This window comes from Erpetoichthys calabaricus, chromosome 17 (assembly GCF_900747795.2).
Source record: "Erpetoichthys calabaricus chromosome 17, fErpCal1.3, whole genome shotgun sequence".
NCBI lineage: Eukaryota > Metazoa > Chordata > Cladistia > Polypteriformes > Polypteridae > Erpetoichthys > Erpetoichthys calabaricus.
This window is the reverse complement of record NC_041410.2, coordinates 54,558,776-54,570,876: the sequence shown is the minus strand read 5'-3', so window position 1 is coordinate 54,570,876 and position 12,101 is coordinate 54,558,776. Positions and strand designations below refer to the sequence as shown.

General features: G+C 38.1%; 2 protein-coding genes across 2 annotated transcripts in view; one reads left to right on the top strand and one right to left on the bottom strand.

The window, feature by feature from the left end:
- Positions 1 to 12,101, top strand: part of scaper (S-phase cyclin A-associated protein in the ER) — a 720,649-nt gene that overhangs the window by 467,066 nt on the left and 241,482 nt on the right. Inside the window, 1 exon segment of the mRNA XM_051920308.1 lies at positions 6,750 to 6,865. Within this exon segment, the coding sequence (XP_051776268.1) occupies positions 6,750 to 6,865 (116 nt within the window).
- Positions 1 to 12,101, bottom strand: part of LOC127526109 (uncharacterized) — a 416,670-nt gene that overhangs the window by 203,675 nt on the left and 200,894 nt on the right. The gene's annotated exons all lie outside the window — the stretch shown is intronic.

Genomic DNA, 12,101 nt, shown 5'->3' with positions numbered 1-12,101 from the left:
TAACATCTAATGTGTGGTGAGCATACTGGCACAAAATGGCTGCTGTCACATCATCCAGGTGGATGCCTTACATTGGTGGTGTTTCAAGTGGCTCTCCACTTACTATGTAAAGTCCTTTGAGTACTAAGAAAAGCGCTATATAAATGTAAAGAATTATTATTGTAATTCTGGTTTCCTCGTTATATACTAAACCTATGCAGGATAGGTTGGTTGGTGACACAATATTTGCCCTGTACATGTTATGGAGGGTGCAGTGGACTGGCACCCCCTCTTCAGGGTTGCTTTCTGTCATGTGCCACGTACCTCTAGGATAGGTTTTGACTCCCTCTGACCCTGCATATGAAAAAACAAGTTTGATTATGTTCACAGCATTTGGTATACAAGGGGGCTCCGCCCCCTGCTCGCTTTGCTCGCCTACCCCCGGCGTTTTGAACCCGTGCCCGCTGGGCAGCCGTAGTTTCAGACGCGCATTGTAGGAGCTTGTGTTGTTTTGAACCCGTGCTTGCCCTGCTTCTGCGGTTTGAGACGCGCGTTGTAGGCGCATATCCGTCAGTCGAGCTCGTTTGGTTTGAACCCGTGCCTGCTTTGCCTCCGCAGTTTCAGATGGTGGGTCGCGTTCGGCGTTTTGTACGATCCCAAGCAGCACATTATTCCTAACTTCACTCCGCAGTAGTGCCATGCACAATATGGCGGTGACGCCTGCGCCTTCACTACGCAGTAGTGTCACTCACAATATGGCGGCGACACCTGCGCCTTCCGTATTATGTCGGGTTTTACCATGCTGTGTAGGCGCCTTTCGTACTGTCCCGCGCCTTCCGACGCACAATGTAGGCGCCTGCACCTTCCGGGTCTGCCTTCGCTGTGTGGTGTGGACGTTTAACTGTCGTGTTTTCTGCTTTTATATTCTGTATCTCGCTGTGCATGTGTTTCGTGCCTAGGTTTTTTGAAGCTGTTGCATTCCAGTTTTCATCATTTGTAACCTGCTCTCCATGTGTTTGGCCCTGTTCTTTTACCTCTTTATGACGTTTTACTTTGTTTTCTACTCTGTCTTTTATTTCTGACCTCGCTTTATCCTGCTTTTGTTTCAATGACACCTGGTCCATGGTGATTTATATTCTCCCTTTTTCGAGTACTAATTTCCATTTGTTTGCGATACTGTGATCTTTACTGTACTGTCAATAATGCATCACTGTAATGTGACCCACCTATGCTGTATAGTTTGGATGTGTGAGGATGACGTACGTTTAATACGGAGTGTCCGCCCGTGTCACTCTGGGGCCCTCCATTGTTAATACGGAGCTTCTTCCGTACTATCATGCGGTGCATTGTGGACCACTGCGGACTCCGTGGTGTTTCCCGTTTCACTTTGTAGCTCGGTCAGTCGAGCGGTTTCTTTTTGGAGCCGTGCCTGCCTGGTTTGCGGCATGTCAGACAGTTCGTAGTCTCTCCCGTTTCGCTCTGGGGCGGGGGGGCTTTCGTGGCGCCTGCGCACGTTCGTAGTCTCTCCCGTTTCACTCTGGGAAGGGGGGCTTTGTGTGGCGCCTGCGCACTATGTCTCCTGCGTCCACGGGCAGGTCCCTGCGTCCATATCCGGTTTACCATTCTAGGTTAGTAATATGGATCTTATAATGCCATTTATTATAAAGAAGACAAATCATTATTGTAGATGTGTGTGTGAAAATATATGTGTTTTTGTTTGCTTGATTGTAAAAAATTTAAAGGACAAGAAATGAAAGTTCCAGCACAAATCAAATTTACAATATATGAAGCATGTTTTTCTTCCACATTTACATGCAATCATTTCAGGTTTTAAATATACACTCTGGACATACATATGCATACATTATTTAAAGCCTTTTTTAACTGAAAACTTTGGCTTTTCCTTGTTTCAAATGGAATGTTGACTTCCAAACTGAGCCTCTCAAGGGATGCCAGACACCCGGAATACAGCTGGAAAGGGGTTTCTAAAAGATCAGAATACAGCAAAAACCCAGAAGCACTAAGCAGTAGCCACTTTAAAATTAATCCTTTTTTTCTGCCTTTCCCCTTTAAACTTGGTTGACAAGTAGTCATAAAAATAATTTTGGCCTGGGAACACTTTTTGAGTATAGTTTTGATTGCTCATTTAAAAGGTAGCTAGACATTTTGGTAGGTAAATATATTGATTCCACATTATAAAATTGCTTTGCAGAGTAGCTTGACATTCAGGACTCCTTAGTGCCAGTCGTCTAACATGTTCTGTCTTTTGTGATGGAAAGTTTGCTTAATCTACACCCAACAGCACTTAAAGCATGAAGAAGAATGTGAGGCTCCTTTACACTGCTGTTTGAAACATGATCACATAACCTTACAAACGTGCATAGTTTTTACCTACCAGATAATAAAGTTTTAAAACTGGTGGCATTTAGGTTTGACAGAGACAGAGCTTATATATAATTTTGAAAAACACTTCCTTCTTTTTAGAAGGAGAAATGTGTTCAGACATGATTACGTTGAAAGAGAGACTAGAAAGGACTATTGTAATTTGCTTCAATAGAGTGCATTAGTGAATCAGGCTTTTTTGATTTTCATGAGGTATCAAAATGATGATTATTTGTCCTTTATCATATTTTGTCTTTACTGAATATTGCTATCTGTATCATAATAAAAAATGTGCAACTGGATGGAAAATAAGACAAATAAACTGAGGTGTAGAAGAACCAACCTCTGTCCAGATGTACCTTAATCCAGTTGAATTTTAATATCCATATGTTTTACTATTGCTGTTTTTCTGAACAAGCACTGGTCACCCTATGCTGCCTGTCCTTTCACAGAACCGCTGCCAGCTTCTTTTATACTAGAAATAGTACCTTGCAAGTGTATGAGCTTTATCGACCCACTCCGAGCAACAAACAATGATCACTAGCCCATCTGCCCTCCTGCTTTTCCAAGGAATTGTCACTTTTCTTTTTTCCTAGCCCCAGTTACCCAGAGAATACAGATTTTTGTATCTGCTACAAGAGGGTCATCCTATACTCTTTGATCTTCCTTGCAAAACTGCTTCATTGGCACTGCAACAAAGAAAACAACAACAGTATAATTATTGAAATATCAATCAGATGGCCCATCACAAGTTGGAGTATTTACTTATTAAGCTAAAGTATATCTTTAAAAGAGGAAAGCATACATTAGATTTTGGAATAGGAATGGAAGATCAACAAAGCTTATTTACTTATTGTATCTCTGTATATGAATTCATGCAATACGTCTTGAGAGATTGAGATTGTAAGTATGTGCTCAAGTCTAACTAACCTAACCTAGAATTTTGAATCCTGATATTCAAAATTTGTGAAAAGAGGTTGTTGCATGCTTCCATACACACACAATTTTATTTAATTTATTTATTTATTTTTCTTCTCCAAGTTGAATCAGCAGAGGGCCGTGCCATTTTCCCTGCTCATTAATTGGTGAACCTGAGAATGAATTCCTTTTTGTAAATATTTCTTAATCTTTTTAGAGTGTTGTAGTTATTTTTCTAGACACTTTACAAACATACATCTCCAGAATCCATGGTTTGAATCATGGCTTGAACATTTTCCATGTGGAGGTTGTCTGCTCCCCTCATATTTGAGACTTTTCCTTTGGATACCCAGACTTTTCCCCCTCATCCCAAAGACAGAGTGTTAGGTTAATTGGTGGCTCTAACATGTATCCTACCGTTGACTGTACTCTGTCCAGGACAACTTGTGCCTTCTACCTGAGGTTGACATGATAGACTTTGGATTACATAGATTGTGGGTTTCAAATATATACCACCTTACATATTTAAGAAAAAATATACATTGATAAAAGCAGGCTAGGACACTAACCACTAATAATTTTGTTTTTGTATTGTTAAACTATAACCATACCAAGAAGTATTTTGCAAAACAAAACGTGTTCAGATTATTGGAGAACAGAATGAAAGACTGTATTGCAATGGCTTGGCATTCTGTCCGAGACTGGTTACTGTGTCAAGGCTGCTGGGATGCACTGAAGTCCCTTTAACTTCAAATTGGGTAAATTAGGTTTTGGAATATCATAAATTGTTTAATTTCTACAAACATGTTGCATAGTCACCATGTCCAGGTATTTATATTATTTTAAGTTTGTCATTTCTCCCTTTTTTAATTACTTTTTGTTTGAAATTTGGAGGTTTCTGATATTTAGCAACAACATTTATTTTTATAGCATATTTTCTTACATATGATGTAGCTCAAATGTTTTGCAAGATGTCAAAGAAGTAGTTACATGCAAAGAAAAATAAAATTAGATCAAAATAATAATGTATAAGTAGTCTAGAAAAATAAGTAATGCACACATACATAACATACATACTGTTTATTTCAAATATCAGTAAATATCAGCTGAATTTACAGGACTAGCAGTGAAAACCCGAAGGCAGATGAACCAAGTGGCCTGTGGTTATGGATTTTCATTTCTGTGGCTTCTGAATTAGAAATGTGTAACATCTGTAGCCACATTTCCAACCAAATTCTACTGTGGGATGAAAAGAATAATAGAAGGAAACCAGTTGTGAGAGCGGTAACCCTCTCCACCAGCTGTGCTGGTTCAGAAACATGATAACTCTTGGGGACAGTATTTTAAGAAATGTGATCCTTTACCAGATTTAAAGTGTGGCTTTTGAGAAAGTTTAAATATGTTTTTTATAATAGGCTTCCTTTAAAAAAAAAAAAAGCAGCCCACAGCAGACATCCCTTTATATAACTTTAGCTCAGCTTTAGCTGTGATTATTAGTAGCATATATATGAGGCATCATTTGCATTTTAAACAATAACCATCATAGATCTTTTTATGTGACCGTCTCTTCATTACCTAGAATTGCAACCAGCACCAAGCTCCAGGACACTAACCAGGGAGTAAGACTTTGGAAATTCGATTTTATGTCAAATTTCACCGATTTACATGTTTTAAAGAAGTTAAAGAAGAGACATTCACAATTTAAAAAAAACATCTTCTACAGTTCTGGTTTTGAATACTGCTAGCATGGAGTTTACACATTCTTCCTGTACCTACATTGATTTTATTCTTAATACTCCAGTTTGTCTTCTCCATCCCATGTTACATTAATTTGTAGCTATAAATTGCTCAGAATGTGTGAATGCAGCCTGCAGTGGATGGGCAGCCAGTCCAGAGTGTGTTCCTACTTCACTGCCAAGATGACCTGCAACCTTGAACTGGATGAGCGGGATATAAAATGGAAGGATGGAAGACCTTTATTTTAAAATTTGGTAGGCTTTTTTTTTGTTTTGTTTACCCACAGTGAGGTTTGCAGTGGACTTGCACTCCATGTAAATACGTTATCTTGAGCCCAGTACAAGCCCAAAAGCGCCATTACACAGCTCAAAACATGGGGCAGATGATGAAACACTAAATATTAGAGAATTAAACCTAGCATCTAGGTTAGTTCTTAATGCTTATTTAACTTGGAAAACAAAAGCAGCTCTAAAGACCAGGAGCATCATAATATCATCAGCGTACCAGTCTCTTCTGCAAAAGGAAAATGGACAAGTTTTTGTTTGCCTTTGCGTTTTATCAGCTATGTCCAGGTGTCTTGGTTTGGAAGATGTCCAAAGGATGGATGGCTTGATGACTTTAAACAAAAAGCCCTCACATGTTGAATCATGAAGACAAATGACAAAGTAGCCACAACCGAGTGTGGTACACAAACCATTTTATCATCTTATGTAAATTTCATTTTCAGCATCTGCCCAATGAGCAGTACAGTTCCATACTTGCTTCTTTTCCCACCAAAGTTTTGGCAATTTCTAGGCCTGCAGCCGTAATTGAGTTTTCTAGTTTCTCTCTGGATGTTTTCCTTTTAAAAGGACTATATTCTACAACTCAAAAAGTGTCTCATATTCCCAATACATGCTAAAATAGTTTTGTATGGGTGTATGCATGCTAAATCTTGGTCTAAAATATGGAAATGTGCTAAACAAGTTCCATTTGACTAACCAATTAAAGAATAAATCACAGTGATGTATTAATTATTGATTATATTTGCCACGTACTACACGCAGCATTTTAAAATGCTTAATATAACTGTTTATTAAAGAATATCAGTTTGTACCAGTTAATATTAAGATTTCTTTTCCATGCCTATGGGGGTATAAAAATTACTTAAAAACTGTGTTTTATATGATGTTGGGTTTGATGTTGCATGCATAAATCACATATTGCTACCTTTCCCCTTTTGTATCAGAAGGTTCAGTATTTCTTCAAATTTCCTTTCTTTGTTGCCTCCCTCTCAGATACAAAAAATGACTTTGTGGGTGATGCAGCTGTCTTTAAACCAGCCTTTGAGGTGAATATAGCTGACAAGATATTTTAGAAACAGAACAAAGGGAAGGGTGCATGTCCTCTCTCTCACCTAGAACGTGACTTTGACCTGAGGGGGAAATTCCATAAGGCAAAACATCCCCCATGTCTCAACCAGAAAGGTGGTGTGTGATAAATTAAAGTCTAGATTGCCCTATTTAGATCATGGCTGTATATTTATATATTAGGTACAAGGGCACCTAGCTTCTGGGTTGTTTTCACTTGCATTTTATAGTAGTTGTTTCTCTGGAATTCTTAGGGGACCTTTTTGTTTCATATTTCAGCTCCAGCTCCATTTTGGTCAAAGAAAATATTTCCTCCGTGAAACTAATCTGATACTTTAACTCGCCTCTTTATTCCTGACTGTGCTTCTTGTTCTTTCCTTGCAGAACAATGCAGATCAAGTAGCATTTCAGGTTGGAGGGGGACTGTCAGCTCTGGAACAGATTTTTCAGGTAGTCACTGCAACCTCCAGTCCCAATGCAGCCCCACGCATTCCATTGAAGTAAGTGTGCTCAAAGCCAGCATTCTTTAACTGTAAATTGGTTAAAGTATTGATATCCTGGGCTATTCTCCAGCTTTAACCTTTTTAGTGACTAAATAAGAACTAGTGTTTTGCATTGTCATGCTTTTTTGCCCTTTTGGAACTTTTTCAGGGCCTTTTCAATTTAAATAGTTTGCATTGAGCCTTAGTAAGTTTAATGATCATATATAACTGGAAAGTTAAATTACAGCATTTAAATTCATAATTCCTGAATATACTTTGCTGGGATACACCAAACACATTTGAAAGAACTATTACTAATTAGACAAATCTTAGAAAGGTGGGAACAAGAAGTAAATTAAATTGTTGATTGTTGGCTTTATAACATTTAGGGTAAGTGTGACAACTAACCGAAAGCATTCCAAATTTTGTGAAGTTTAAGTTAGTCAATGAAGTTAAAGACCTATGAACTTGTCTAAAAAATATCTCACAAACAATAATGCAATTTATTACAAAACAAAGCCAATTCTGTTTAAACAAAGAAAACTGTACTTTTCTTGCATCCAAGTTATTGTAGCATTCATTGATACAAGTTACTTCTGTATTGCTGCATGCAAACTAACTCAGAGTATGGAAGCTTGAGTGAGACCCCGATTCAAATCAGAAAACAGGTAGGACAGTTAACTGTAGTATTCCAGTATCACAGAGAGCTTTAGGAAGCAGTTGGCACTGCAGCAACACTTAAGGGTAGCTTTTGTATCAAATACATAACTGGACAATTCATGTATTCTGTTTTTATTTTTACATTGTGCTTTTAATATGAATTGTATATATTGTGCTTTTAATATGAATTGTATATTAGGATAGAAAACTGTGGTAAAAAACTTAAAATTCCAAGCATTTTTATTATTATTATTATTATCAAATGCTGAAGAATAAACCACATTAGTTGGTTGGTCAGTCAGTGTTCTTTCAGTTTCCTTGTGTCTTTAGTAAAATATGCTTTTCAATGTTTTTGTGTGTGAATGTTGAAAAAGAAATAGCCTTGGTGATAATGTTTTGTCTGTGCATGCTGAAAATATTTTATAGCAGTAAAAAATATCACACAAGTTTATTATTAATGTATTGAAATAGAGACACATGAAATGTGTAATAATATAAAATGCTTAAATTTTCAGGTGGTGATCTAATGTTAGATAAAGTGAAAAATCTGTCATTGCTCACTTTGATGAAGATCTTAAATCTTATAATGTAAATGGTAGGGATTTATTTTTTAAATAATGTCTAATTGTTTTGTTTTTGGGCAACCTAGTTTAGTAAGTGCTTTTGCATGCTCCCCAACCTGACCTGACCTGACTGACTGGGTAATAGCTGAATGTTAACTGTTGGGTTAGGAAAAACAAACGTATACCTGTATTAAACTATAATATCATGGTCCTACCAATCGGTGCATTAATCAGGGTTCATCTTCTGTCAAGTGTGAACGTCATTTTGAGAGACAGGCACATTTATTCCATTGTATAACCTAATACTATTCTCTGGCTGAAATTTGTGAAATGAAATGCAACAGTTATCAAACATCTATTAAATAGCTTTGAATGCAAAAAAATAAAACTCTTATTACAAAAGGTAGTCATAAAAGGTATACATTTTTTGAAATGGATCTGATGAATGACTTCAGTTGTAGCTTCCAGGATGAACCCTTGTTTTGTTATAGTAACTCTATTAGGTTTGACTATTGACATTTTCCACCAGTTTCTGTGTCAGCATGACAGTTCGACTTACCACACCTCCAAACAGGACCAAGCTGTGTTGTGGAAAAGTAACATCACCAGCTTCCAGGATTCATGTTGTACATTCCTTGAGGATTTTAAGCCGTTGCCTTTTCATAAACTGTCTCAAGTGAACACTGAGATTTTAGAACATTTACAATTTACACCTGTGGACTTTCAATATCAGATTAACAGATGTACAGTATGTTGCCCTTATATCTAGAAAATGTTTGAATCACTCGCTATTTTTTCATTTTATTTAGTGAGATCTTATTTATCTATTCAAGAATATGATACAGTGCATATCATATTTCATTATTATTCAACATTGAATCATAGTGAGTTTAAATTCTGATACTGATCAAGAGAATAAAACTATTATAATGTTAAAATGAAATCAGATCTCTGCAAAGTGATCTAAATTAATTACAAATGTAAAACACAAAATAAATGATTGCTCAAGTATTTACCCTATTCAAGTCAGTATGTAGTAGCCATTCCAGTCTTGAGTCTGTGTGCATAAGTCTCGTTCTGTCAGCTGTGTACATCTGCACACTGCAGCTTTTCCTGTCTTCTTTGCAGAACTGCTCAGTCTCTGTTAGGTTGCATGGGAATTGAGAGTGAACAGCCTTTTCAAATCCAGCCAAAATTTTTGTTGTATCCATCCCTGTTGAGATATAGCTTTATGCTTGAGATTATTGTTTGCTGGAAAAAACAATCTTTTACCAAGGCACAGGTTTCTTGCAGACTGCATCAGAGTTTCCTCTAAGATTTCACTGTATTTTAATACATTCAGTTTATCTTCTACTTGTACAAACCTTCCAGTGCCTGCTGCAGAGAAGCATACTCATAACATGATGCTTCCATTACCATGCTTATGTGCTAACCAATTAGCTTGATGGCCAAAAAGCTTAATTTTGGTCCATCAGACCATAGACCATAGAATCTTCTTCCAGCTGACTTCTTGCAAACTTTTGCCAAGAGGTCATATGCACTTTCCTTTAACAGTGGCTTCTTCCGTGCCATTCTCGCATAAATCTGCAAATATTCTCCCAGGCAACAGTTGTCTTATGCACAGTCTCTCCAATCTTAATCACTGTAGCTTGTAACTCCTTCAGAGTTGTCATAGGTCTCTTGGCCTTCCTCATTAGTCATTTTCTTACACAATCACTCAGTTATTGTGTACAGCCTGCTCTAGGAAGATTTACAACTGTGCCATACTCTTTCAGTTTCTTAATGATTGTTTTAACTGGGCACGAAGTGTTATTCAATGACTTAAATATATTTTCTTATATTCATCCCCAGATTATGTTTTTCACTCACCTTTCCATGGAGTTGCTTGAAGTGTTCTTTTGTCTTCATTGTGTAGGTTAGGCCACGGTATTGACTCACCACAGTTGGACTTTCCAGATAAGGTGCATTTATACTAAAATCATTTGACTAATTATGTAATTTCTGAAACTAGTTGGCTGCATCAGTCAGTATTTAAGTATGTTATATTAATGGGGGTGAATACTTAGGCGAAGGGTTGATTTGCGTTCTATATTTATAATTAATTTAGAAGACTTTGCAGAGGTCTGCAAGGAGTCCTATCCTGTCGGTCAATTTTAAAAAAGCCAAATTATAGTGCCCAGCATGAATGAGTACACCCCAAAAGATTTATATTTTCTGTGGGATCATAATCCTGTGGGATCATCTATACTAATAAAAGGCAAAGTCCTCACTGACTCACTCATCACTAATTCTCCAAATTCCCGTGTAGGTAGAAGGCTGAAATTTGGCAGGCTCATTCCTTACAGCTTACTTACAAAAGTTAAGCAGGTTTTATTTCGAAATTCTACGCGTAACGGCCATAACGGTCGACAACGTCTGCCATGTTAAATAATAAATGCAAAGCCCTCACTGACTCACTCATCACTAATTCTCCAACTTCCTGTGTAGGTAGAAGGGTGAAATTTGGCAGGCTCATTCCTACAGCTTACTTACATAAGTTAAGCAGGTTTCATTTCGAAATTCTACGCGTAACGGTCGACAACGTCCGCCATGTTAAACTTTCTTATGTATGGCCACATCTTCACCAAATTTGGTAGGCGGCTTCCCTGCGCTAACCGAAACCGATGTACGTACTTATTTTGGTGGTATGACGCCACTGTCGGCCGCCATATTGAACTTTTCAACGGTCTTTGTTAGTTATGGGCCCATCTTCAAGAAATTTGGTACGCGGGTTCCCAACGCTAACTGAATCCTACTTACGTACATATATACGTCCATAGCCTGCAGCTCGGTCACCATGTGAGGGGGCGTTGGGTCCCCCATCCCCACGCCTCCCACGCAGTTGGCTGCCTGCCTATATAAGGCCGTCTGTTGCTCCGGTCTCTTCATTCCCTTCCTTGCTTCGCCACGGTATTCACGTCTCCCTGCTGATAACTGCAGCCCTTTTATTTAATCCACGGCTTCTCCGCTGTTTTATTGTTCGTTAATTACGATTATAGTTATTGTGTAGGTATTTTAGACTTAGTTTACATTGTTCAGGTACGCATTTCCTTTATCGTTCCAACCGTACCCCCATTAACATCTAGGTGATCACCATCGATCAGACAACTGTCACTTCCAGAGTGGTTTCCATGCCCGGAGATGGCGCCTGCCTGTTCCATTCTCTGTGTTACATATTGCACGGCCATATCAGGCTCACTCTTGATATCCGGAGGAAGATTGTGTCTTATTTATTTAATGACTGGGACAGGTTCAAGGTGTGGACTGATGACGGTACAGGAGATAATTATACTACACACAAGCACTATAAGAGTGAAATGCTTAAGCCTTCACCTATGGTTCTGCATGTGAGTTGATGGCTGGCTGCCGCTGAATTGTTCGGTTGTCGCTTTCAAGTGTACTGAAATGGCGATATATTTTACACCTTTGGACAACCACCAATGCCTCATCTTAGATTCACAGGTGATGACTTGAGTAGTGGACACTTTGATGTTTATGAATGTTTAAACTCTCAAAAGCTTGATGTGAAGTTATCGATGAAACCCATTTCAATTCAAACGCCTCCAATTTCCAGTAAGGCTCTGCTTCGCAATGACAATTAATAAGTCTCAGTGACAGAACTTACAAAAGGTTGGCATTGATTTGAGGCAAGATTGCTTTTCACATGGCCAACTATACGTTGCATGCTCAAGAGTAAGCTCAGCGCACAGCTTGGTCATATTACAACCGGAGGTCTGAACTGACAACGTGGTATACAAAGAGATCCTTAACAAAAAATTATTGGTATACAGTAATCCCTCACCTATCGCGGGGGTTACATTCCAGAGCCCCCCGCGATAGGTGAAAATCCGCGAAGTAGCGACCTATATTTATTTTATTATTTATACATATTTTAAGGCTTTATAAACCCTTCCCACACTCTTATAAACCTTTCTCACTCTCTTGTTAACCCTTCCCACACTCTTATAAACACTTCCTATGCTCTTAAACAC